At 36.8% G+C, this 26960-nt stretch overlaps 1 protein-coding gene and 1 pseudogene across 1 annotated transcript in view; one reads left to right on the forward strand and one right to left on the reverse strand.

Annotated features, from left to right (window-relative positions):
* Positions 1-26960, forward strand: part of LRPPRC (leucine rich pentatricopeptide repeat containing) — a 100979-nt gene that overhangs the window by 55127 nt on the left and 18892 nt on the right. The window contains exons 25-30 of the mRNA XM_015094408.4: positions 425-531; positions 11623-11691; positions 12486-12576; positions 18507-18649; positions 18780-18885; positions 23798-23924. Of these exons, the coding sequence (XP_014949894.2) occupies positions 425-531; positions 11623-11691; positions 12486-12576; positions 18507-18649; positions 18780-18885; positions 23798-23924 (643 nt within the window). The remainder of the gene's footprint in view (positions 1-424; positions 532-11622; positions 11692-12485; positions 12577-18506; positions 18650-18779; positions 18886-23797; positions 23925-26960) is intronic.
* On the reverse strand, positions 20422-21661 carry LOC114113939 (heterogeneous nuclear ribonucleoprotein A1-like; annotated as a pseudogene).

Here is a 26960-nt window from a genome sequence, read left to right on the forward strand (position 1 = left end):
GCTGTGAGGAGAAAATTTAACAGGAAGACAAGCACATCCAGAGAAACTTTTGTTGTGCTTCTGAGTTGAAGAGGAAAATATCAGGTAAATTTTTTTAATATTACAGATGTCCTTGTTTTTAGTAACTGTTCATTTTGAAAAGTTGCCCTTTGTTAACTTTTTTGCTCCACTTCTTGATGATCTGCCTTTGTGGGGATTTTTATCCTTAATCTCACCAGTTCTCTTTGAAACTAGTCATAAGTGCTTAATGTCATAAATATATGCTGTTAGGTAAAGAACGTGACAGAAAATTGTTTCATACAGCTATAAGCTCTAGGTTATTCTGAATATTTATTTTAAAGGTTTCTGATATTCAGAATTCCTCGAGTGATACTGTGTTACTCTCTGTTTTTTCTTCTAATATATTTTCTTCTTTCCTCTCTAGCAATGGACTTTGTGAGCCAAGAACAGGGTGAAATGACTATGCTCTATGATCTCTTCTTTGCGTTCCTACAAACAGGAAATTACAAAGAGGCCAAGAAGATCATTGAGGTATGATGTTAACTACAGTATTCTAATTGTACAGCTGTTTAGACTCTTAATTAGAATATGTTTTATAATTTTAACCTTTAATTACACTTTTTCTGATTCATGTTAATATAATTCAGTCCCAATAATGTGGGTTGGGCGGGAGACTCGGCCAGCTTCTTTATTGTATGTAATTACAGTTCAGAAAAGGCAGCCTAGTTGGATATTGAATTTGTTTCTTCACTTTGTTAAATTCACTGTTATATATCAAAATGACATTTGCATATTAAATCTTGGATTGTGGAACAATTAAATTAAACTGGCATTCCTGGGTGTAAAGTTGCTAATCCTCTTTGCCAAGGAATTCTTTGTTCTTAAAAGCAGTGGAATTTAATTTGCTGCAGACCATGCTCAGATTTATTTGTAAAGCTTGTCTACAAGTTAATCAGCCAAACAAGTGCTGTCTGCAACTGTTTGGCATTTAATTTAAAATTTCTTCTTCTTTTTTTTTTTTCCACTATGGTAAGCAGCTTATGGGAAATGGTAGGTGACAAACCTGGACTATTTAGGATTAGTATGTTTTATCTAGGCTTGATTGAAATTTTGCTTACTGAAATTGATAAGTCAAAGGGCAACTATGAAGTCTGTCCAAATTGTGATTAATTTCACTATTAAAACAGTCCTATGTCCCCTAAAAAATCATTTCATAGAAGATGGACACATCATCTTAGATATTGCTAAACGTGTGTAAAATAAACTTGTAAATATATCAGTCATCATGTTTCTCTCAGATAGACCTTACTGCTTGCTACCCATGTCTTTTCCCAAAAGTGCCCATGATGGATGGCCCATGATAGATGCGACATAGAGGTAGTATTTGGCCTCCTTGCTTTTATGTTGATGACTACGTATAATGGATTTGAAAATACAGGTGCACAACCCAGAAAATTATTAGTTTCTCTTGACATTTTTCAAAGAAGAGAAACGTCTAGCATGAAAAAGGACTGTGAAATTAATTCAGAACTTTCCTTCTTTTTTCCTCTTCAATCCAGTCTGTCCTTCTAGCAGAGGGAAGTAGGGTGTGCTGTCTCAGACAGGTGCCTTTGTAGCTCAAGTAGTTCATTTGTATTTTCTGGGAAATGGTATAAATTCTCTCACTTGAAAGCGCACAGCATAGGTATCTGAAAATGAGGGGAGCTGTCTGCCTGTTGAGTTCTGCTACTCTGTATGCATGTTATCAATATAGTAAGGCACCGATCAGAGCAGAAATAAAACTCAGGTATTCAGACAATAGCGATTAGAGGTTCTACAGCAGGAAAGCAGGTGCCTCTCTTTGTGTAATAAGCAAGACATAATAGCAAGAGCAAAGGCTTAAGAGAGGGTTCTCCTTTTGTCATCTACTTCCTGTTGTGATAAAGAATAAGTTACTAAACCTTGTTAAGCTTCCTCATCTATACAATGGAATGTAGTACCTTTCTTTAAGATTCAGTCACATAATTTAGTATGTAAAGCAGCTTGCATGTTTCTTGGATTATGGTAGTAATCAATAATATTAATTCTCTTTGCCCCTAAAAGGTAGAGACTCTGTTGTCTTCTTCACCTCACGTAATTCACAAAATTATGCTTAGCATAAGGTACATTCTTGTCACGTGAATAGGCAAGAGAAGGAAGCTGCCTCTTAATTGCTTAAGGTTTTGCCAGTGTACAACAGTTAATTGAGTGTAATCATTTAGGAATGGCTGTATACTGATGGCAGAATTTTTATAGTGGAAGTGTATAGAACTGCTTAAAGGATAAAGAATAGCTTTACAGAATCCTTCTGCAGTACCCTAGGGTAGGACGGCAAGGTGTGCAATATATGGAAATATTTGAGGCACATTTTTAGGGTTTTTCTTTTGTTAATGGTTAGTTGGAGTTGAATTAAAGTAGGAACTTGAATTTTTTTTTTAAACTTCTTATTTTGTATTAGAGTATAGCCAGTTAACAAACAGTGTTATCAGAGTTTCAGATGAACAGCAAAGGAACTCAGCCACATATATACACACACATATATCCATTCTCCCTCAAATTCCCCCTCCCATCCAGGCTGCCACTTAACAGTGGCAGAGTTCCATGTGGTATTCAGTAGGTCCTTGCTGGTTATCCATTTTAAGTATGGTTGTGTGTACATGTCCATCCCAAATTCCCTAACTGTCCCTTTTCCCCATTCTTCCCCCACCCCCCCACCGCCATCAGCAACCATAAGCTTGTTCTTGTCTGTTTTGTGAATTCATTTATATCATTTCTTTGTAGATTCCACATATAAGGGATGTTGTACGATGTTCCTCCTTCTCTGTCTGGCTGACTTCACTCAGTATGACACTGTCTAGGTCCATCCATGTTGCTGCAAATGGCATTTTCCATTCTCTTTAATCACTGAGTAATACTCTGTGTATATACGTTCCACGTCTCCTCTGTCCGTTCCTCTGCCAATGGCCGTTTAGCTTGCTTCCATGTCTTAGCTATTGTAAGCAGTGCTGCAGTGAGTACCGGGTGCATGTGTCCTTTCGTGTTTTTCTTCGGATACATACCCAGGAGTGGGATTGCAGGGTTATTTGGTAACTCGGTTTTGATCTTTCTAAGGAGCCTCCATACTGTTCTTCATAGTTAGTGTACCAATTTATATTCTCACCAGCAGTGTAGGAAGGGGAACTGTATATTTTGATTGTTAAAATTCAAGGCCTGGAGTTCTCCTGTGTGATTTTTCTAAGGATTATTGAAAATCTTAAAAGTAATGAATATTAATAAACAAGGACAGTACCAGCATATGAAAGAACATAAAAAATACTGAACAACATTTTTATCATTCCCCAGAATGCAACAGTGTGTTATCCAAGGGTAGATTCACTAGGGTTGAATTTCCAAAGTGAAATATGCAATAAAGCTTCTTTGTATCCTAAGCACTGTGGGAGATAAGATAAACCAGTCAACCAGTCATAAAAATGCTCTCATTAAATGAAGACCAAGACAAGATTTGGTGTGTTATATGACCTGTGTTTTTAAAATGAGTTGGTTTGCATATATCATAAATGTATCATGTTTTACCATAGTTTTATATTTCTAACCATCATTTATTGCAGGAGAGTGGAATTATAGCTGGCATTTTGCTATATACTTTTCTGTATTTTCTTGAGTTTTCAGTAATGAAGGTATATATATATTCTTATTCTATATATATTCAGAAAGAGTGTTGTTTTCCTCTGTAAGAAAGGCTAAGGGAGAGAAAATAAATCAGACCTAGATTGATTCTCAAGGAATTAATGTGAAGCTTCTTGAACACAAGATTAATACATGAAGATGACATCTGTATTAGACTGACAATTGTTAACTGCTATAAGAAAAATATAAATGGTTTTGAGAGTTCAAGAGAAAAACTTATTCTTAATGTAGGAAATTAGGTGACTTTACTGATAATGGGGTTTAGGGTGTGGATTGATGGTTGTGGTAGTACTCTTCACATTGGTGAGTCTGATGGGGTTGGAAGTGTGTTAAAGATATTAGAGGTAGAGCAAAGAAGTAGAAAAGGGAAATCTCTAAATAGTTCCTTTTCTCCTCCAACTTCATTGAGATATTAGTAACACTTAACATTGTATAACTTTAAGGTGTACACCCTGTTGATTTTGATATGCTTATATATTACAGAATGATTACCATAGTAGTGTTATTTAACAGCTCCGTTACCTCATGTAATAATTACCCTTTCTGTGGTGAGAACATTTAAGATCTGTTCTTAGCAGCATTCAAATATATGAGAGTGTGTGTATACATAAGCTGTATTATTAGGTTTAATTGCAATGTTGTACATTAGATCCGCAGAACCTATTCATTTTAGAACTGGGAGTTTGTACTGTTTGACCAGCATTTCCCTGTTCCCCCCACCCCCAAGACCCTGGCAACCACCATTTTATGCCCTGGTTTTAGGAGTTTGGGTTTTTAGATTTCACATATAAGTGATAATCATAAAGACCTCCCCCTTTTCTGACTTACTTTCCTCCGCATGATACCTTCATGGTCCGTCTGTGTTGTCGCAAATGGCAGGACTTCCATGTGTGTGAGTGTATGTGTTTTGTGTGTCTGACTTAAGTCTTATAATTTTCAGTGTACAGATCTTTCATAGCCTTGGTTAAATTTATTCCTAGGGTTGGTTGGTTTGTTGTTTTTTTTTCCAATCATTTTGATAATCTTATGAATTAGGATTGTTTCAATTTTTTTTTCAGATATTTTGTTCCTAGTGGATAGCAGTCAAACTGACTTCTTTATGTTGATTTTGGATCCTGCAACTTTACTGAATCCATTGATCAATTCTAACAGTTTTTTTGGTGGAATCTTTAGTATTTTCCACATATAAGATCTTGTCATCTGCAAATAAAGCCAGTTTTTTTTTTTTTTTTCCTGATTTCCTAAATAAATCTTTCATCCTTGTAAGGGTAGGTTGTTCCCAGAGACCCTTCAGTATCTGAATAAGCAGGCTGGAGTTCATTCAGAAGACAGTCAACTCTCAGCAATGTTAGAAAGAAGTTTATACTAGCAGAAGGATGTGTGATAGATGAAAGGAGATTTGGGACAGTAAGATTAATAGGATCTGAATTAGGATAGTGGTTGCGGGGATTTTCAGGACACTTTACTCAGTCATTTTAAGTGATATGTAATAGTAGATATCTCAGTGCTAGTGCCCTTAATTAACAGAAAGTATGGTGGAGACTGGGAAAGACTGAAGGCAGGAGGAGAAGGGGACAACAGAGGATGAGATGGTTGGATGGCATCACTGACTTGATAGACATGAGTTTGAGCAAGCTCTGGGAGTTGGTGATGGACAGGGAAGCCCAGCGTGCTGCAGTCCATGGGGTTGCAAAGAGTTGGACACATGTGAGCTACTGAACTGACTTACGGTGAATTAAGGGCTTCTCAGGTGGCTCAGTGGTAAAGAATCTGTCTGCCAAGCGGGAAGATCCACTGGAGAATGAAATGACAGTCCACTCCTGTATTCTTGCCTGGGAAATCCCGTGGACAGAGGAGCCTGGCGGGCTATGGTCCATAGGATCGCAAAGAGTTGGACATGACTGAGCAACCAAACAACAGTGATGAATTAACAGAGGCATAAGATCATCTAAGCTCTGGCTTGAGATACTTTGAGCTCTAACTTAGATCTGACAACAGCACCTCCCATTATGAACCCTTATAAAGTTGGCGTTGGCAGATTTCATAACTTAAAAACTGGGTCAAGTCCTTTAACTAAGGTGGTTGATAAAATTTGTGTGGCTTCTCAGTGTGATCAATTTCCCCTCCATTTCTCTCTTCCCTTCCTTCAGTAAACAGTTATGGACCACATCTTACAGTCTGTCCTAAAGATAGACTTTAGAAGATGAAAGTGCAGTAATTGTTTTATTGTAACAACGTGCTATAAAAGTATCTATTTCAAGACTAGATAGATCTTTTTGAGGAAGTTATGTTTGGGCTGAGAACTAAAGGGTGAACTAGTACTCTGGCCTGGAAAATCCCATGGATGAAGGAGCCTGCTGCGCTGCAGTCCATGGGGTCGCTAGGAGTCAGACATGACTGAGTGACTTCACTTTCACTTTTCCTGTCATGCACTGGAGAAGGAAATGGCAACCCACTCCAATGTTCTTGCCTGGAGAATCCCAGGGACGAGGGAGCCTGGTGGGCTGCCGTCTATGGGGTCGCACAGAGTCGGACACGACTGAGGTGACTTAGCAGCAGCAGCAGCAGGAGCAAGGCACGTAATGAGTGGAAGCAAAAACATCTCACTCAGAGGACACTCTCTATGCAAAGGCCCCAGAGCAGGATAGGACTTCTTTTCTTTATCCTTGTTCTTTCTCTTAAGGCTCTATCAGACGACACTGCTAAGACCACATCTAGAGTGTCTGGGACAGTGTTAAACACTGCATGTTAGCTTTATGCTCTGCTTTCTCTGTGATGTTCTTTCTTGTGTTGAAGTCAAACCGTTTTCTCTCGTCTTCAGTCTCATCCTCTGTAGGCTAACTGTCCCTTGTTCCTTCCAGTATTCTTCTGGCACATTCTGGAATGAAATGTGCAGCTGGGGAAGTGTTCACAAATTATTTTTGTAATGTTTATAATAATATCAGATAAATACACTGTGTGTTGTATTTTGTCTTCCCAGTGATGATGGTCAACCTGATTGTTCCCCCTGTGTATGCTGTGTTGTGCTTAGTCATTTCAGTCGTGTCCAGTTCTCTGCCGCCTCCATGGACTGTAGCCCATGAGGTTCCTCTGTCTGGGGGGATTCTCCAAGCAAGAATACTGGAGTGGCTTGCCATTGCCTTCTCCAGGGGATCCTCTCGACCCAGGGATCGCGGGTCTCCCACATTGCAGGTGGATTCTTTACCGTCTTAAACCACCAGGGAAGCCCATGAATACTGGAGTGGGTAGCCTATCCCTTCTCTAGGGGATCTTTCTAACCCAGGAATCAAACTGGGGTCTCCTGCATTGCAGGCGGATTCTTTACCAGCTGAGCTACCAGGGAAACCCTCCACCTGTGTATAGATTCAAGTAAAGCTTAACATGTGTTACTGTTTAAAATACACCAAGTTTATTAAGACTCACTATCAGTGCCATGACTCATCTAGTCATCTTTATAGGTTTTCTGTCCTTTATTCAATGCATATTTCTTTTGTATATACGTGAAATTGAATCATATAGCTTACATAATACTTTCTTCACCCTACATCACTGTCTCTGCATTCTCTGAACTGTTCTAAAGCATTAATGACTACATCGTTCTTTTGTATAAGATTATTTGCCCATTCCTCTTTTGAGAACATTTTCCACTATTGTAAGTAGTCATCATAATTCATATCTTTACCTCCTAGCATATTTGTTTTTCAGATTATTTATTTAGGATCATTTCTCAGAAGTGGATCATATGTTATTATTACCATTTTTAAGGCCCCTGATGCATAAAGACAAAAATTTTGTGTGTTTATAGATGATACCTCTTTCATGGCTCATAGTAGCAAAGATTGGACTAAAACCCAGGCCTCCTGAGTTCTAGTATTTTAGTCCCATACTTCTTTTGCTACATATTATGATAAAAAGGGTGGTATTTCTTTGTTCAGAGAAAATGACTTCATTTTAGTCAAGTTCATTCACCTCCCAGGAAAGAAGTGTTGTGGGTCATTTAAATGAATTAACACTGTTTAGATAATTCATTTTATGTTTTTAAGATTGCAGCTTAAGTCCAGGGAGAGATGGTACAAACAAGTACAGAAAGTTAAATAATGACATGAAATGTTAAATAACTATATTCAAAGTTTCTGTAGAGACTTACATCAGTTTTATTCTTAACCCTTTGAGCAGCTCAGTAATTACAAACACAAAGATGATTAAGAGTCTACTTTAAACTTACTTAGCATTTATTTCTCTAACCTCATCTCTTGCGGTTCAAACCTAGATTACAAGCTAAGCAGTATAACCAATATTAGTAACATTGTAATACTTCTGAAATGATTTTCATGCACATCTTTGTGTGAGCCTCACAGAACAACTCTGAGGAGTAATTAGGGTGGTGAAACTTTAGTTCAGGGTGTGAGTGTGGTTGTCATGGACTTGGAAATTACATCCTGATTTCAGATTTTCTGTTGGTTCCCTTACATCATTTCTGCCTCTGCTTCCATGATCACTCTTTTTTAAAAATTGAGATAAGATATAGTGTTTCACTAAGTTTAAGGTGTTGGAACTATTGATTTGATATATTTATATATTCAGTATGGGGCTTTCCTGATGGCTCAGATGGTACAGAATCTGCCTTCTATGCAGGAGACTTGGGTACGATCCCTGGGTCAGGAAAATCCCTTGGACTAGGGAATGACAACCCACTCCAGTATTCTTTCCTGGGGAATTCTATAGACAGAGAAGCCTAGTGGCCTACAGTCCATGGAATCTCAAAGAATCAGACACGAGTGAGCAACTGACACTTCCTTTCACTTTCTTTTTCGTGTATTCAATTCAGCCTCCATGATCTCTCAACCTTTAATATCTGAGCCACCAAAACAACTTAAAATTTCTCCAGAATTTCTCTTTCTTGAATTTCCCCTCTGTCTTTCTCTGCTATTACTCTTGCATAACATTTCAGCCAGAGTAAATTTGCTATCTTCTCAGGGGGCATATCGCTTCTTTTTATGACTTTGCCTTTAGGACTAAAATTTTGGATTATAGCAGTCTCCCAACCTTTGTTCCTCCTCTTTGTTCTTTAACAGATCAGATTCAGGGCTTTATTCTAATTTGCCTTCCTTAATAAGCCAAAATGGATCTCATGTATAAAGACGGGATTTTAGAGCTAGCTACCCCACTGTGTGCGTGTGTGTGCTCAGTCGTGTTCGACTTTTGCAGCCGCATGGATTGCAGCCCTCCAGGCTCCTCTGTCCATGGGATTTCCCAGGCAGGAATACTGGAGTGGGGTGCCATTTCCTTCTCCAGATCCCCCGCTTCTGTCCCCCAGATTTCAGGAGATGTCAGTTCTGGTGCCGGTTCATACTCCCTCTCTCCCACAAGTTACTTAGTATCTTCTGTAACAGCGGGATCATATTTAGTTAATGATATTTAGACTGCTAGTTTGACTTGCTCAGCCATATTTTCCTCCTTACTAGACATGGTCTTTGAGTCTGTCTCTGGAGAGTGTAGAGAAAGGACAGTTGTTGGAAGGTTCTATAATTACCGTGATGCCCTTTTACTCCTTGCTGTTTTGGCTCTGGGGATAGATAGTTGGGTTCTTACTGTTCTTGTTTGTCCCATCCTCCTTGTGCATTTGATTTTCCTCCTCCTACTTCAGCTAGAGGACGTGAAGCCAGAGTGGTGGTTTTCCATTTTCCATTTCTAGCAGTAATGGTAACAAAACTCAGAACAGGTAAAAATCACTATTTTAGTTAAATTTAAAATGATTTCCTCTGAGGTGCAGTTTGAAGTAGAAGAATCTTCATCTGTTTTCACTTCAAGATGATAATTATCAATATTATACTTGATATCTGTTTCTACTAATATACATCGAAGCCTGTTATGATAACAGCAAATTTATATCAGTGATATAACGAAATTAATGAAAATTATTTTTTAAATTGAGATTACTTTTTCTAACACAAGTGAGTCTAGTTCTGAATTGCAGCTGCGCAAAGTGTGTTTTGAAGCACAGTAACCCAGGTGGAAACAAACATGCTGTTTGTTTGTTTGTTTTAATTATAATAATTACTTTATCCTGCCTATTAAGTAGATTGTACATAGGAAAAACAGGAAAAATTAGAGATGAGTTTATTGTTTTAATTAAGCACTAACTGGTTTTGGATAAGTTATATTTAGCATCCCAATTAGAATTCTTTTCTCCATGTTTTTGTTATATTTTCTTTTCTTTTTTTTTTTGTTTTTTACTTTCAACTTACAGTGTTTAAAATTCAATAAGATGTTAAGAGATAAGCCAGAAATGTAGACTGTTACAGAAGCCTAGGAGATTTAGTTAATCTGACCTAGATGTTCTTTTGATTCATTTGGGAAAACAATCCTTAATTTCATAATGAAGCATAGGAATATCTGCCATATAAGTCAGTTGTCCTGCCAGTGACAGGCAGATTAATCGGCCACAAAAAGGATGAGTTTGCTTGAAAGTTGTGCTATTTAAAAAAAAAAAAAGAAAGTTGTGCTATTTAGATCATTGCCATTTGGATGAGCAGTAATATTGAAAGTTGTAAGTGAATGTAGCCCTTACATTTTGCCATGTTCTAAAGAGGATTATCTAGTGTTTTTTTCAAGGGCTTTCTATGTACATTTGATGTTGGCTTCATTTTCATTGTAATGCTCTTGAAACAGAACAGATAATGTGAGAACATCCTTGAGTAGAAATTGGATGCGAAAGTAAATATTAGTGCTGTTTGAGAATATATATATATCTCAGCAGTTAATTTATTCCACATTTATTTCTTGTAACCCAAAATCTGGGTACTTGCATGGTTAGAATGAGAACACTTAATTTACAAACTTCTATACCGATTTTTTTTGTTGTTCTACCAAAGCCCTGAGATGTTGGTTCTTGCATCAGCTTTTAATTTAACATTGTATGATATTATTTTAAGAAATAAAACATAATAAGGACTTAGAAATAAGAGATCAGATTTGAGGGTTGCTTGGTGTAGTCCACAAAACTGAGTGAAGAAAGCAGTAAAGGTATGTCCTCTGGACTGGAGCTGCCAGGGTATGTTGTTTTCTTGTCATAATGCTGTGATCATGTATTAAATAATGTAGTGTTTTCATAGGGAAGCCCTCGTAGATGATGAAGATGCTGTAGGTAGAGTGACAGATCCTTGAGATTAAATATGAAGCAGTTTGTCTTTTATTCAGTATCCAAAGTTGTAAAGTAATTGTTTTGAAACCAGAATTATTGACTAATTATTAGTTATTCCTAATTTGAGGCTATAACATACATCTCAATTATTGAAATAAGCTAAGACTATGAACTAACTGAGTACTTGGATTGTTTTTAATACCTAGCTCTTGAAACATTTAGTTTTCGATGCTAGGCAAGCATGTGTAGTAATCAGAATACTTTCATCACTAAGTTTTACAAGGCATGTCTCTTTAAAAGCCATTGGTTTATCATTGTGATAATTATTAAGTCTATGTAATGTATTAATAATTTTTGCTTTCTGAGTCTATTGGGATCTCTATAAAGAGTGTGTGTGTGTGTGTGTGTGTGTGTGTGTGTGTGTGTCTAATTTGATATATTTTGGAGTTGATTTAGTCCATCATTTCAAGGTTTCTTTCTCTTTCAGCTACAGAACGCTTAGCTGTTTCTAATAATTTTAGATTTATAGAATTCAAATTGACCTACAGAGTAGCATTTTGAAATAACCCAAATCTTCTAGACATTGGTTAAGTATAGGTTGCTTTAATCCTAAAGGTCCTTGATAACTGTCGGATTAAGTTATAGATTTCTTTTAGTATATACATTGGGGAGGGAGGCAGCCAGGGTCATTAGAAGGAAAACTGTCATTGAGGGGAAATTAACATTTGGCTAAAGCCTTACCTTGTGTGCTGTATGATTATTTTATTTTACAGACTCCAGGCATTAGAGCTCGGCCTACCAGACTTCAGTGGTTTTGTGATAGATGTATTGCAAATAATCAGGTTTGTGTTTAATTTCTGTTCTCCCTCACCCAAAACTGTGAGTAGAAAGCAAGTGTCTTCCGTATCCTGTGAGCATTTGGGGATTTCATGAGATGCAGCTTTGGTTACCTCGGTTGTTTTCCAAATAAGCAGTCACTTAACTCTGGTTCCTGAGGTCTACAGAATCCCTAAAAATAATAACATGGGCTCTGAAGATTTTAGCTGGCTTCATTCTACTTGTTGGTTTGAGTGGGCTGATGTTTCCTTGGCAGCTAAAACCTGCTTCAGTCGTTAGTGGCCAGAAGAGATGCTTGAGGGGAGCCCAGTGGAGTTTCTACTTTACTCCAGCCCAGATGCCTCTCACATCATGCCGAGAAAAAGCCACAGGGAAAGAGGAGTATGAAGTTGGGGTGGAAGAATATTCCTGTTAACAGATACAGATGTACTCACTGAGTCCTCCACCCTCAGTATCTTTGAATTTTCCAAAATGCTCCTCCATGGAGGTTTTCTCAACTAGAGAATCATTCATATGTATTCTTGTCTCCAAAGAATCCTTTAGCTCTTTAGTTTAAAATTGTTTTTAATTGTGATAAAATACGTACAGCATCACATTTATCGTTTTAATCATTCTTAGCATATACAGTTGGTGGCATTAAGTACAGTTGCATTCTTGTGTTCAGTCCTTTAACCTGTAAAGTAAAGTTAGCCTGCCCTTTGGGTAAAGCTGATTTGAAGGATTATTCAACTGTGACTTGTCAACTATAAAAATATATCCTTTATACAATCTAGATCCCTCTGTTAATCTTATTTTTAAGGTTGAAACTCTAGAAAAATTAGTGGAGATGACACAGAAGCTATTTGAATGTGATAGAGACCAGCTATACTACAGTCTGCTAAAACTATATAGTAAGTAATATGACTCTTCCTCGTGTGTTTATTTTGAGACGTTTATTCTGTGGAAGGTGGTGCCTGGAAAGGAATAGGCCCTGAGGAAGCTCCTGGGGGTTGTCACTTGTGGAGTCTTCCACAGAGGCTCAAGGAGAGGCCAAATTGAATTTATATCACGAAATGCTGTGTTGTTTCACTAGACTTCCTGAAGTCTTCCCTGACATTCTTACTGCAATAATGAGAAAGTGAGAAAACTCTTCATCAGAGCCACAGAATTTAATGGGAGTTTTTGAGGAGAAACTATCCTTTTTTTCTTTTAATTTAAATTCTTTAGTAAATTAATCAGTCACTTCTATTAAGTAATCAATGACATATTCATGTGCCTAGATATTTTTCCAGAAAAATGCATATTTATACACAGACTCATTGTAAACAATTACTTTTCAGAATGTGATTGTATTGTAAGATAGTTTTGGCTTGGTTCTGTATTATCAACCTTCTTTTGCACTTTATCACCCTCCAATGACTATATTGAACAGATATGTTAGAGTTTACTCAACTAGTCTCCTACTGCTAAACGTGTGAATAAGTTTTAGTTTTCCACCCTATAAAACACTACATTAGTCATCTTTATACCTTAATCTTTGTTCACAACCTTAATTGTTTCCCTAAGCTGAATTTGTATTTGCACTAAGGGTTAAAAGTGGTTTCTGAAACTTGTGGTCTCTGTTGTTAAACAGTTCTCTAGTATGTTTATGCAAGTTTACACATCTGGAACTGTGCAGTCTCTTAAGGTATTTTGTAGAGAGGAGCGATGGAACAGTCGGTGACCTTTCTTCCTTCCTTTCCTACATAAGATATTTGATCTCGATCTATTCTTCTTTTTCCTTTACCAAACATAGACAGCAGTGAATAAGGTGATTCATTTGTCATTTTGAACTTGCATTTATTATCACTGGAGGCTTTGTCTTACATCTTGATGGTGTATATTAAATATGCTGTAAATTTTACATTTCATTCGTTGGTTACATTGACACATGGTTCACATGTAATTCTTAAAACTTTTCACTTGCGTGATGATCAAATTCTGGCACCCAATGCTGAGGTTGTTGTTGAATGTATAGAATTTTAAAACTTGGGTTTTAGGCATTTAATCCTTAATTAGTGGATTATAACCTGTGCTAAAGTGCTAATTCTCCCCACTCCCCCTGCTTTTTCTTACTTTGAGAGAATTCTTTCTTTCTTAAGTTCTAATTTTTTGCAAACTAAAAATACTGAAGTGATACATCTAAATGGGTTTACAACCTTAAAGTCATCCCGTAGAAGACTTTCATTCAGAAATATCTCTGAAGTCGACAGTGCTAGCGTTGAGGTCGGCACTGCAGATAGAAAATGGTGTTCTTCAGAAGAGTTAGACCTGAACCAGGACTGACAATACCTTGGGGTGAAAGAACAGCGGCAAGGATACATGCGGTACATCCAGGGAAGGATGAGAGGCAGCCAGCTTTACAGACTTTTTCCCTCTGGAGCTGACCTTTTGCTATTGTTTTCTAAAAAGGAAGGAAAGGAAAAACAAGTTTTAAGTTCATCTTAAAATTTCCTTTAGGCATAAGCAGGAACTCCTACAAATAAACTGAGGTTTATTACCGTTTTCTTTAATCTCCTCTATCTGTTCTGATGGACACCCCCTCCCAGCTCTGTATTTGAGCCCATAATCTGAGAAACTCTCCTCTGCTCAGCTGAGGAGCCTCTGAGGGTGAGATAGCATGACAGCAGCCTCTCATGGGACTGGAAGCCAGAGGAATCATCATAGGGAAGTATATACTTTTTAACCCAGCTTCTGTCATGTTATGAATCAATAATGTGGTTGTGGTAACCCTAAACCACTTTCTGAAGAAAAAGCAAGCTGTCTCCTCCTGTGTGTGCCCCCCCCCCCTTTTTGCCCTCTAACTTGGACCACTACTTAAATATGTTGAATAATTTATAAAGCACAATTTATTTGAAAAGGAACATGTAGTATGGAATGATATACGGAATGTGGCCCTGTAACACATGAAAAATCCAGACTGGATTTCTGAGAAAACAATTTGTTCAGTGTATTGGAATTTTTTATGAACTCATTCTTTTTCATAATATAATTTTATCCCTTGAAGGGAGTTCATTTAATTATTTCGGGGTATTTGTTAAAGGGCAGTTTTGCATGTTTATTTTAAAACAGTGCCTTTCACACACACACACACACACACTTTATTGTGAATTACAGCATACTGCAGAAGCATGCACAAGGCAGAGATACACTGCTCCATGGTTTTGTGACACCAGCCTCCATATAGCTATAATGGAGATTAAGGAATAAAAAACGTAACTCTCTTCATTCCTTTAAATACTAGCTCTACTAAACCAGCTTTCCTTTTCTACTTAATAATATGATGTTCATAGGTGATCTGTTATAGGAATCTGCCATAATTCAAACTTTAGTTCTCTCCTTTCTAATATATTTTGACTTTCCACTGTGATAGTCTTATGAAATTAGCTCCTAAGCCCTGCAACAAACATTACATGAATGAAACAACTCCCTCACCAGCATATATATTATTATTTTAACATTACTAATAAGGAATATTCTGTTATTTCTAAAGGACAGTTTTTTCTCCTTCTTACAGTTTTATTATATTCAAAACACTTAGTTTCTTTACATGTACAAAGAAGAGAATTTAGTCTTTGTATATGTAAAGTACTCTTGCCAAAACTTGAGCTGCCTTACATTCATAATTTTGCAATAAAAGTTCTTTGAATCTATTCTTAAAACCCCGACATTTAAAACATGAACATTTATGGGACTTCCTAGTGGTCCACTGGCTGTGACTCCATGCTTCCCACTGCAGGGGACCTGGGTTCGATCCCTGTTCAGGGAACTAAGAGCCCATGTGCTGCATGGCACCACTGGGGGGAGAAAGAAGACAGGACAACCACCCTGAGTATTTATCCTAAGGTGTTATTTACGTGCTATTTTCTTTACTTACGTCCACTGACATTTCTTTTTCATGCTGTATGGCCTTCCCTCCTCCATTATTACACACACACACGACATGAATGTATTCTAAATTACTGAAGGGTCGAGCCAGTATAGTAGTATACAAAGCAAAACGTCAAATGTTGTTGTGTCCACACAATACCTGAGTTAACGTGTCTGTGGCCATCCTTCCAAATCGCTCTCTCTACATTTGTATCCGTGTATTTTTTTGCATATATATACACCTATTATTATTTTGATTGTTTAATGCTCTACATGCTTTGTGTGCTGTGTTCTGTGCCTTATTTTATTAATATGAAATAAATTCGTAGGAAAAGATACATGCTTGCTTTTTCTCCCTTTAGTTAACCAGTTTTAAATGCTGGTATCCCTGGAACCTCCTAAGTTGATCATTAAACATGTTTTTAATGAGTTTATGAACTTTTTGGTATATTTGTGTTTCATTTCCTTGCAGTCATTATTCTTTTTGGTGCCCAAATTGTCCCGTCTTTGGCCACTGGGAACCTCTTTACATCAGCTCCCTGTGTCATTTGACATACTGCGTTAGTCTTTGTTGTTTTATATATATAACAACATGCATTAGGTTGTTATATTTAGGCCAAACAAGACCATCCCGGCTTATGTGGCGTAATTCCTGTCCAAACCTTACTTTAGAGAGGAATGATATTTAGAGACCATAATCAGGTGATCGACACATGGGAAATGTAGAAATTACCCCATCCTGTCAGTAATACATAAAAACTTGACAACTTTATAATTAAAACTCTGAACCCTAGAAATCTTTGTCTCCTAGTTTAACACTATAGGAGCCATGTGCCAGCTCTTGTTACATGCTGGTCAGATGGCCCCACAGTGAAGTCCCACAGCTGTGTTCCTGTAAAATTCACTGACAGTGTCAAAAATTCCTTGGTTTTTATAGTTTAAGAGTTCTCAGATCATTTAGTACATCAGGGCTCTTGTTCTTTAAAGAAGGAACCATGAGTTCCAGGAAAGTAAAGGAATTACTGAGGCAGTGTCCATTCCCTGGTTACAGCCAAGTCTGTGGGCTGTTTGATTTTTCGGATAACAAGTATGATTGTTGTTGTTCTGGTTAAAGGAATTTAAAGCCCCCAGGGTATATTATGAAAGGCTTAGCCTTTCTGTGTCTTGGTGAGAGCATGGCTACAGATTTTGGCACCAGTTTGATTGCCTCAAATTTCTGTTCTGTATTCTGTGATCCAGGTACATTTCCAAGATAGAAAGTGCGTATATCTCAGTTTCATGCTGGATAGTTCTCACCTGTATTTTGAAATATTTTCTTGTTGTAAGCTGTTAGTCCATTTGAATAGGAGCCTCTCTGTTGTATCCTGTTCTACTGAAGTGAATTATCTTCCTATACTCCTTCCAGTCTGAAAGCATGGTACCTCATCCATCTCTTCACTATCTGAAATAACAATTACTAGCTTAAAAAAAGTGCCTTAGCGGTTCTGTTCCCAATGTGTGGAAGCTTTGCCTGTGTCCTCCACAGTCCATAGTGCCCTTTGGCATGAAACAGAAGTGCTCCATTTTCCCCTTTCTACAGAATTAAAGATTTGGGGGCTTGGGTTTTTGTTTTTATTTAATTAAATAAAGTGTATTTGATAACCTTTATGTATATAAAGTTTTATATAAACATACTTGAAAAATTACTGTTGAATTTTACATTACATGAAAACATTTTAATGAAGGAAAAGTATAATTAGCTTATGAGAATCTTGCTTTGAAAATTGATTGTTAGGCTGATTTTATTATCAAAGTATATATAAAATCACTCTGAACTTTAGGTTAATTTCTACTGTTTGGTTCACCTGTTAGTATATTCTGTATGAAAACTTGGGCTGCCATCTATGTATGACTCCTAGGAAATTTTCTGCTTGTTTTCTTTTTCTTTATTGCACGTTTCTAATGGAGTGTGAATGGGTTTCGTTTTTGTTCTTTGAGTTTTTTTACTTTGAAGAGTCCGTTATCAAAACGCATACTAGCTTTTCAATTTTAGGGTGGGAGGAAATCTAGGAAAATTTCATGTGTTTTGGTATTTTGATATTTTTGAGAAACAGACATTCTTATGTTTTCTGGAACATTCGTGTCCTGAAACAAACCCTCTTCCTGGAGCTGGCCGTACACCACTGAGATATTTCTGATTCATGTTTTCAAAAGGCCACTTTTAAAACAATATTCCTTTGTGTGTAACAGGTGTATTGAACTTAGTGCCATAGTTTTTCATATTTTGCTCTAACTTTTCACAGGCAGAAACTTAAATGACTTGCTCTTTTTTCAAAATTCATAGAATGTTTAAAAATGAAGTTTTGATTCTTAAGTTTTTGCTATTTGTGAAGACCAGGTTATCACACAGAAGAAACTAGATACTTTGTTATGAAGGAAATCTGCTGGTTTCTTTCCAATAACCTTCCTCTCCCCCTGTAATCTTACTTAAATCTGTTGACATTATGAGAAACATATTACACACTGACAGAGAAGTTCTTAAGGTCGACAGAAGAGACAGAATTCTCCCTATCTAAGCAGAAAAATTTGTCGATTTGTCACTTTTGACAAAGATCATACATTTGTACATTTTCAATCATTGTAGCTGTGTACTGGACTGTATATGTGCATCCTGTCATCTTTCCAGAGTCTACTGCTCATAGTTGAGAAGTTTTTAATGAAGTGTGGTTTTTCTTTTCTTATGTTTTAATAGGTAAGGACTTTCTATGGTTTAAACTTCAAATGGTACAAAAAGGTATACAGAAAGAAGTCTTCTCACTTTTGGTCCACAATTACCCTGGTCCTTTCCCTGGAGGCAGTGTTTTGGATACTTGCTTTAGCAGCAAATAAAAAGTTTTAAATATTTTCATGGATTCTGTTTAGTATGTTCATTAGTTTCTATTTATTTTTACAGAAGTAAATGATGACTGGCAAAAAGCTGATGCTGTCTGGAATAAAATGCAAGAAGAAAATATTATTCCTCGTGAGAAGACATTAAGGTTATTAGCAGAAATCCTTAGGAACAATAATCAAGAGGTTCCATTTGATGTACCCGAGGTAATTTGTTTTTAACTATAACAGATTTCTGTTGTCATTATAAATTTAGGTTATAGATTAACCCAGCTTTACGTTGAAAAGGTTGCTGTATTTACCACTTTTTCTTTAACTGAATAATTTTATTTTTAAGTTGTGGTATGAGGAAGAAAAGGATTGCCCGACTTCATTACCCTCACCTGTAGAAGTTAATCTTCAGCAAGGGCTATTGAACGCCTGCCACAGGAGGAGAAACAAAGGTAAACGTGTACACTGGGGTCTCCTTTTTGACAACGTGGGATCTGAGCCCAGCAAATTAGTAGTGACTTAGGAAGAGATGGAACTTAAATTGTATATATTCATTATTTTCTTTCATTTAAGTTAACAAAGACATTTTGGTACAATTGGGAAAATTTAAATATCGACTCAGTAGTAGGTAGTTAAGGAATCACTCTCATGTTTATATTAGATAGAATAACAGCTTATGATTTATAGATGTCCTTGAATTTTGAGATCAGTAATGAAGTATTGAGAAATGAAAAAAACTGAAGATTTCTGTAATTCATTTTAAAATACTTAAGCCTTAAGCCGTAAAATATTTAAGTCAGGAGCCATGTGTTTAAAGGTTAAACAGATCAGGAAACATGTTGCTTATTAGATGTAGGCAGTGGGTATATGGTGGGGGTCATTATACTATTCCTTATATTTTTCTGTACACTTGAAATTTTTCATAATGAAAACTAAAGTAGATGTCATTTTATCAAAAATTGCACTTTGAATATAACATGATCATGAATTTTTTGACAAATATATTTGTTACATGTTTTAATTTTATGTGAAAGCAAAAAACGATTAGGACTTTAAGCTAACATCTCAAGGTTGTCGGCTGGATATGAGACCCGTTTCTTGCTCTTCTTCCGTTTTTTCAGTGGTAATATTTCCAGAAGGTGTGCCTAGCTCCGTTAAGACCACTTTAAAATTTCTGTGACGGTCTTGAACCCTTTGATACAAGCTTGCCTTTCACATTCTAGATGTTTGCATTTAGACCTCACTGTACTCTTCCCAGATCATACACTGCTTCCGTTTTCTTCACTTAAGTTTTCTCTGTGGGATGCTTCTGTTATCTCTAATTTCTCCAGTTTTTATGTAGATTTCCAAGTATGCTTTATGATAATTTAACCATTATGCAGCAGATTTGTTTTCATTCTAGTATTGATAGTTTTGAGTTCTCTTCCATAGGAAGCCATCAGTTTAGAAATTTATAGAACCTCTTAACTTTTTTTTTCCAAGAGGGTATTAAACTTTTTATTGATTACACGTGATAATAGATGATACACAAGCTTCATTCCCATCTATAACTTCATCAGTACCATAATTCAATTTAAATATATTGCATAGGATATGCCAACAATCGTTAATAACCAAAAAAACTCCATGACTTTGCATGGGTGACCCTTTTAACAGTGAACTCCAGGTTACAACAAAGTAACTGTCAGTTCAACTACACCAAGGTTCTGAAGACAGTAGCTTTTCCACCAAAGCAGGTTGTAAATAAATTTCAAATGGAACCTGACATCGCCTTGAAGGAACTCTAACTTCACACTGGAGTTAGAAGTAGTTTGGAGTAGTTGGAGTAGTTTACCAAAATGGCTTCAGAGTAGACTAACTTTACACAGCACCTTTGGAAAAAAAAAAAAAAAAAAGACATTTATTCAGCAGCATGAGCAGACTATTGCATTTAGCAATCAACAGCATGGGTGCAAAAAAAAAAAATCTACATGAAAAACACTTTGTTGGGGGGAAAAAAAAAAAAACCCGTTGTTGGAATGCTTTACACTTTCCACAGAACAGAAACTAAAATAACCTGTTATATAATTAGTCACAAATATAGTCCTCGAGTTTTTTGCCCATACACGTGAGTGTTGTCTAAAACATGTCTTCTTTGTAGCAGCTAGGCCCTGCCACCACTGTGCTTGGCTGAGCTCACAAATCTGTTGTAACCTATAGCTTCCCTGTCACTTCTCTGGCTCTCCTCTCCTGCTAAGCTTTGTTTCCTGGCAGTAATTAGAACCTTCTGCCACTGCCATAGTTAACTGCTACTGCTAGAACCACCATAGCCACCTCGATTTTGTGGTTTGGCAAAGTATTGGCCTCCACCACCATATGGGCCAGAAGTTTTGCCTCCAAAGTTTCCTCCTTTGATGGGTCCAAAATTTTAAGATTGATTGTTGTAATTGCCAAAATCACTGTAGCTTCCGCCACCTCCAAAATTGCTTCCATCATTACCAAATCCCTCGTAACCATCCGCACTGCCACCATATCCGCCACCACGATTGGCTGCACCAAAGCCACCTTGGCCACTGAAGTTTCCTCCATGACTGCCACCAAAGTTTCCAGGACCACTTTGACCTCTCAGGCTGGATGAAGCATTAGCCATCTCTTGGTTAGAGAGGGCTTTTCTCACTTCACAGTAGCGGCCATTCACAGTGTGGTATTTCTAAATGACCAATCTTATCTACGGGGTCATGGTCATCAAAGGTTACAAAAGCAAAGCCTCTCTTTTTGCCACTGCTTCGGTCAGTCATGATTTCAGTCATTTCAGTTTTCCCATACCGTTCAAAATAACCCCTCAGGTGATGTTCTTCAGTGTCCTCTTTAATGCCGCCAACAAAAGTCTTTTTCACAGTTTAGTGGGCACCAGGTCTTTGAGAATCTTCTCTTGAGACGGCCCTCTGGTTCCACAGCTCTTCGTCCACCGTGTGTGGCCTTGCACTCAGGGCTGCATCCACCTCCTCCACCGTGCTGTGTGTGACAGACCCGAAGCCTCTGGAGCACTTGGTGTTTGGATCGCTCATTACCACAATCTGTGAGCGTTCCCCATTGCTCAGAGTGCCTCAAAGCTCAGTCCTCCGATGAAGAGCTTCCGCAGCTGTTCAGGCTCTTTGGGAGACTCTGACTTAGACATGACGGCAGTGGAGACGGGGAGACTTCAACGATGCTTTCTGGGTGGCGTCCACGGGCAGAAAGGAGTAACCTAACGAACATATCTCCCTCTTGATTTCTTTTTTTTTTTTTTTTTAATATTTGCTTGCAGTTTATTTTGGTTTTTCTAAATAGACATTCACATCTGTAAACACTAGGATTTTGGTTTCAGCCCCAGTCCCCAATTCCTTACAAGTTTTTGCTCTCATACATTGGCTAGAACTGCCATTTGTTGTTTAGCCTCTAAGCTGTGTCCAGCCCTGTTGTACTTCATGGACTGTTGCACACTAGACTCCCCATGGGATTTCCCACGCAAGGATATGGGAGTGGGTTGCCGTTTCCTTCTTGATTTCTTAACTAGAAATTTCGTGACAGATTTTGTGTCTGAAGTAGGAATTAAGCTAAACTTCTAAGCTTTCTCAATCCTGCAGAATAACTTTATTCTTTCTGAGTTACTTTCTTTTGCTGCGTATTCAGTCTAATACATCCTTGAGTCTTTCGCCATGTATCTCTTAAACCTAAAGTTCATTATTATCGATTCTGTTTAAATATTCTAATAAAATTTTGGTTTAACTGAAATGAATATACAGTTAGTGTATACTTCCTATTTTAAGATTCCAGAACTCCATATATTCCCTTTTTTTAGTTGTTGTTTTTATTTAAGTAAAAACATCTAACCAGTTAACTAAATATAATGCATTATAAATATAAAGATACACCCCTGCTGTAGTTTTAATATACCATATGCATTTATCTAGTTGGTTTCATTCTGTTAATTCAAGAGGTTTTAGTTATTTCTGTGTAGAAATGCTTGGCAAAATGTGAGTACTTTGAAAACTGAATTCAAGACTACAATTTTAGAAAACAACTAGTAAGCTTTTCTATATTACGTTGTTGATCTTAAATACTCAGACTGTACTTACTGTAAATATTCACTTAGCAAAGTAGTGACCCTGTTGTATATGTTTGTTGGCATGTAGCCAGTAATTACAATACATCATAATTTCTAAGCTTCCTTTAAAGAAAAATATATTCATTGTATACTGAATGATAGAGTCTGTCTTTTAGTTAAGATGCAAATATTAGTGTCATATCTTTTTTCTTGTTTTCTCAGAATTTAACTTGAAAGGTTAAGTTTTTGATATTGTCTCTTCAGTTTAATTGAAGGGCTAGTTCACGCTCCCATAACTTGTAAACACAGGCATAATTTCTGCTTGGGTTTTCTTTTTTTTCCTGCTTGTTTAGAAACGTCTAGAGTAGCGCAGAATATTCTTCTGAGCTTTAATATCATGTTCATTCCTAGTTATGTGTTCTGTATTTCTTTACATGGAGCTTTATATCCATAAAAGGTCTTGAGTGATAGTTCAGTTATGCCCCACCTTTTTTGTGACTTGTTTATACACAACAGAGTGTGGATTATAGTTTCAGTTGGATGTTTATAGCCAGGCAATTTTATTTCAGAAAAGTAAATGACTGAAAAGTGTAGTTACTTCTCTTTTGGTAACATCTTTTCATTCACTGACAGTTATTGTGAACAAGTGAAATAAAACTGTTAATCAGTCAAACAAATGTTGCTTAGTTTACTTGTTAGATATCTGTATATTGGAAAATTGTATGTTTTTGTATAAGTCCTGTCGTAGCCAAATAATTTGATCTCCTAATTTTAGAATTATAGGCTATATTCACTTTAATGCTATTGTGTTGAAATGTTAACCATAGTAACCACCCACTTATAGATTAAAGATTGCTTTAAAATGAATCTTTTGCTCCCCTCAATCTAAATTATACCCCTGGTTTATTTGGACTTTAACACACATTTTACAGTTTATTTTGAAACTGGGATCTTTTGACAAACAAATTCAGAAGAGCTGTGTTCTGTTTTTATTGGCATGAAAATAATTTATTGACTTTAGAGAGCTAGTATGAAAAAATCATTGTAAAAGGAAGCCCTTTCTATTACCATCCGCTGGAATTAAGTAGTAGTTTCCAAAACTGTCCCTTACTTTTTAAAATATTAGAACAGTGATACCATCTGCTTACTTGGTCAGTGTGTCTCTCTGTGGACTGATATACTGGGTGAATATTAAAAGAAGCAGAAATATGAGGGGTTGGGGCTTTGCTTCAGGGCTTTTCCCCCTCCTTTTTGCCATTTCAGAATAATGTCATCTCATTTTTTGTTTTCCTTCATAGATGCATTTAATATTTTCCTGACAGCAAAAAAGCAAAACATTGTGTTTGACAATGAAACTTATGCCAGGCTTATAAACTTACTTTTGATGAAGGATAACTCTACGCAAGCAATGCAAGTGAAAGATTTGTAAGTATCAGTTCATTTATTAAACTTCACACTCAAAAAAGAGAAACCTATCATTAGGATTTTTCTAATGATGTATTATAGTAACGGTTGCCTAATTGTCTTCAACTGCCCATAGAAATTATATGAAATGGTTTTCTAATTTTAAGGGGGTTTTTAAACTACAAAAGATAAAACTTTTATTTGTCTTGCACACTGCAGTATGTTTTATTTTACCTTACAGAACCTCACAACTCATGTATGTTATTCATAGATAGAAAAGTAGTCTGGTTTTTCGGGGGGAGGGTTCTGTTTTGTTTTATAGGTGTCTGTTTTATTTCTTGTTTAGCAGCTTGATCTGTGTACCTTTTATGGTGGAAACAGCCTAATATGTGAAGGCATCAAGGGTTTTGAACTTAGGCAAGCCTTTGAATCGTACTTGAAAGCCCTTTGGAAAATTTGTTCCTATCTCTGAACCTCAGTTTTTCTTCTCTGTAATGAAATGATAATAAATCTTACATTAATTGTTTCTTCTAGGCATTGAAAGACATAGGGTAAGGTAGGAAAAAATATATGGTACTCAGCACATTTTAAATGCCTTTTCTCTGTCCCTTCTTGTTTTGTAACCTGTTTGTGGTGTAAGTGGTAATGGTTTTATCTCTCTGACTAGTTCCCTAGAGTACAATACTTATAAAATCAGAACAAAAGTAAAGCTTTCTTCCCTGATGTGTTAGTTAACTGACTCAGTTGTCTTATTCCCAAGGAGGTAACTTCAGAAGTTAAGGAAAAGGAGTGGATCAAGGTTACGTGCTCTGGAATGTAGACCTGACCTGTTAATGAGTCAGTAGCTTTATTTTTCAATGGCAAAAGTCAGTATTTTCCTAGTGTATTATAAGTTTTGAAATGATGTTTCCTGGCTAATTTTTGACCTTCAAAATTTTTAAGTTGCAGCACTTTTGGAATATCAGAATCCTGAATAGAAGACGGTTCTTTGCCATTCTTGGAGTTCACTGGAAAACCTGATGTTAACATCAGTGTTATGTTAAAGTTATGCACCATAGGGCCATATTTACTGTTCATGTTTTGATGCATTTTGAAAAATATGTTGTGTGTGATTGTACTTGTCTATGGAAATATATCTATATCTCTGTATATACACACATGCCATGTATATATATATATATTCATGATATGTACATATAAGTGCTCATATATGGATATATCCATATATCATATATATCTATGATCTTGAATCATTTGTATATCTTAAGTCACACTAAGACTTAAGTTTAGATTCTGAATGAATTATGTCTCATTTGTGTGTTTACTCAGTTGCTGTTAATAATTAAATTATCTGTCTCAGGAATACTCAGTATATGCTCAATTAGTGACTTGAAAAATTTGACATTGAACAGCATCCTGTCATCTACAACCATTGAAGTCATCCAGGAGGTGCAGATTTTTTCCCTACTTTTCTCAAAAAAGTATTGACTAAACACTATGCTCAATTATCAAAGGTATTTTTGAGGCAACAGGGATTTGGGAGGAAGGGACAGCAGGAAAAAAAGAGGGACATTTTGTGTTGAGAATTGGATATTGAGAATTTTGTGTTGAGATTATCTGAGGAGATGGAAACAAAACTTTTTCAAAAGTCTTTTAATCGTGAGGTTGGCCACAAGGACCAGTACTTCCCCAAAGCACAGATTATAATTCTTTCATTTTAATTTGGCTTCTTCTTGAATGGTGAACCTCACATTCTGGTAGCACAGGTTCCTCTCCACCCACCCCAGAAGTTCTGACTCAGCTGATCTACGGTAGGGCCCAAGAATCTGCATTTTACTAGACATCCCAGCTGATTCAGGAATCTTGTGTCTTAAACATTTTGATCACATACCATTCTCAGTGAGCTCCACTACTGTATGATATGTAAGTATGTTATAAAACATATTCCAAAATTAGAAATTTTTCAGAGGATAAGATTTAAAAATAGAAGCAAGCGTTTTCTTGCCTCACCCTAGAGCATTCTCACAGTGTGCATACCTCTTATTCAAGTCCCCTGTTCTAGAATCATTTTTCAAATGTATTTGTAACCAGTTAGTAAATGATTAATTTTATTCAATGGGGCAGAATCAACATCTTTTTTAATGAATGGAGAAGGCAATGGCAACCCACTCCGGTAGAAAACATCAAAGCACTCCATGTAGTAAAGATACTTTGTGAACGTTTGCTCTCTGTTATATGTGTGTATGTATATAAGTGTGCTGGTTTGTAGTGTTAACACATCATTGTTTACTATGTCTGACGGAGAATCTCCATCAAACAAGTGTGAAAGCTGTTTACCTAGAAGGTGGTTATAAGCACAACCCATCTATTTCCACTTATGTCCACAGCCTGTAAAATGTAGGTTTATCTTCTCTCCTCCCGTCCCTCTCTCGATCTTCACGAAGCCTTGCTGTACTCCTGAGGTCACTTTCATCCTCGCTGTGTTACTGTTTGGGGAGTGTTTTGTAGATGGCTTCCCCATGTAGTTGTGTGAGCCAAAGAGAATCCTAGGTGCAAAGCTTTCGAATGCCCAGAGGCACTTAATCTAGGAATCTGCGCACATCCTTTTCCTTGAACCAATAAAATGTTGTGTCTAACTATGAATAATGGTAAGAATTGTATCATGGGTTAGACCTGCATTGAGTAATTTTGAAAATACCTCTGGACTGGGAATTCAGAAGTGGAAGTTGGAGTTCCAGTTCTCTGTTACCAAGGGAATGTCCTGTAACTTCCCTCGATTGGTTTCCTGGTTTATTACCAACATTCCACTAGGTCATCTTTTCCACTTCCAGCTCTGCATCAGTGAACAGAATGAAAAATAATTGTTGCTTTTTTTTTCTAGAGCCATCATTATTTTAATACGGTATGACCAAATGAGCCACTGTAGCTGGTGGCTGTACCCCTAGGATTTTTCTGGCACTGTTACTCTCACTTTTCTCCATAAATAGCAGCCTGTTATAGTTTCCTACGTGATGCCACTTGTTCGTTCTTACGAGCCGTTGTTTCCCCTTTGAACTA

Source organism: Ovis aries, chromosome 3 (genome assembly GCF_016772045.2).
Source record: "Ovis aries strain OAR_USU_Benz2616 breed Rambouillet chromosome 3, ARS-UI_Ramb_v3.0, whole genome shotgun sequence".
Lineage (NCBI taxonomy): Eukaryota > Metazoa > Chordata > Mammalia > Artiodactyla > Bovidae > Ovis > Ovis aries.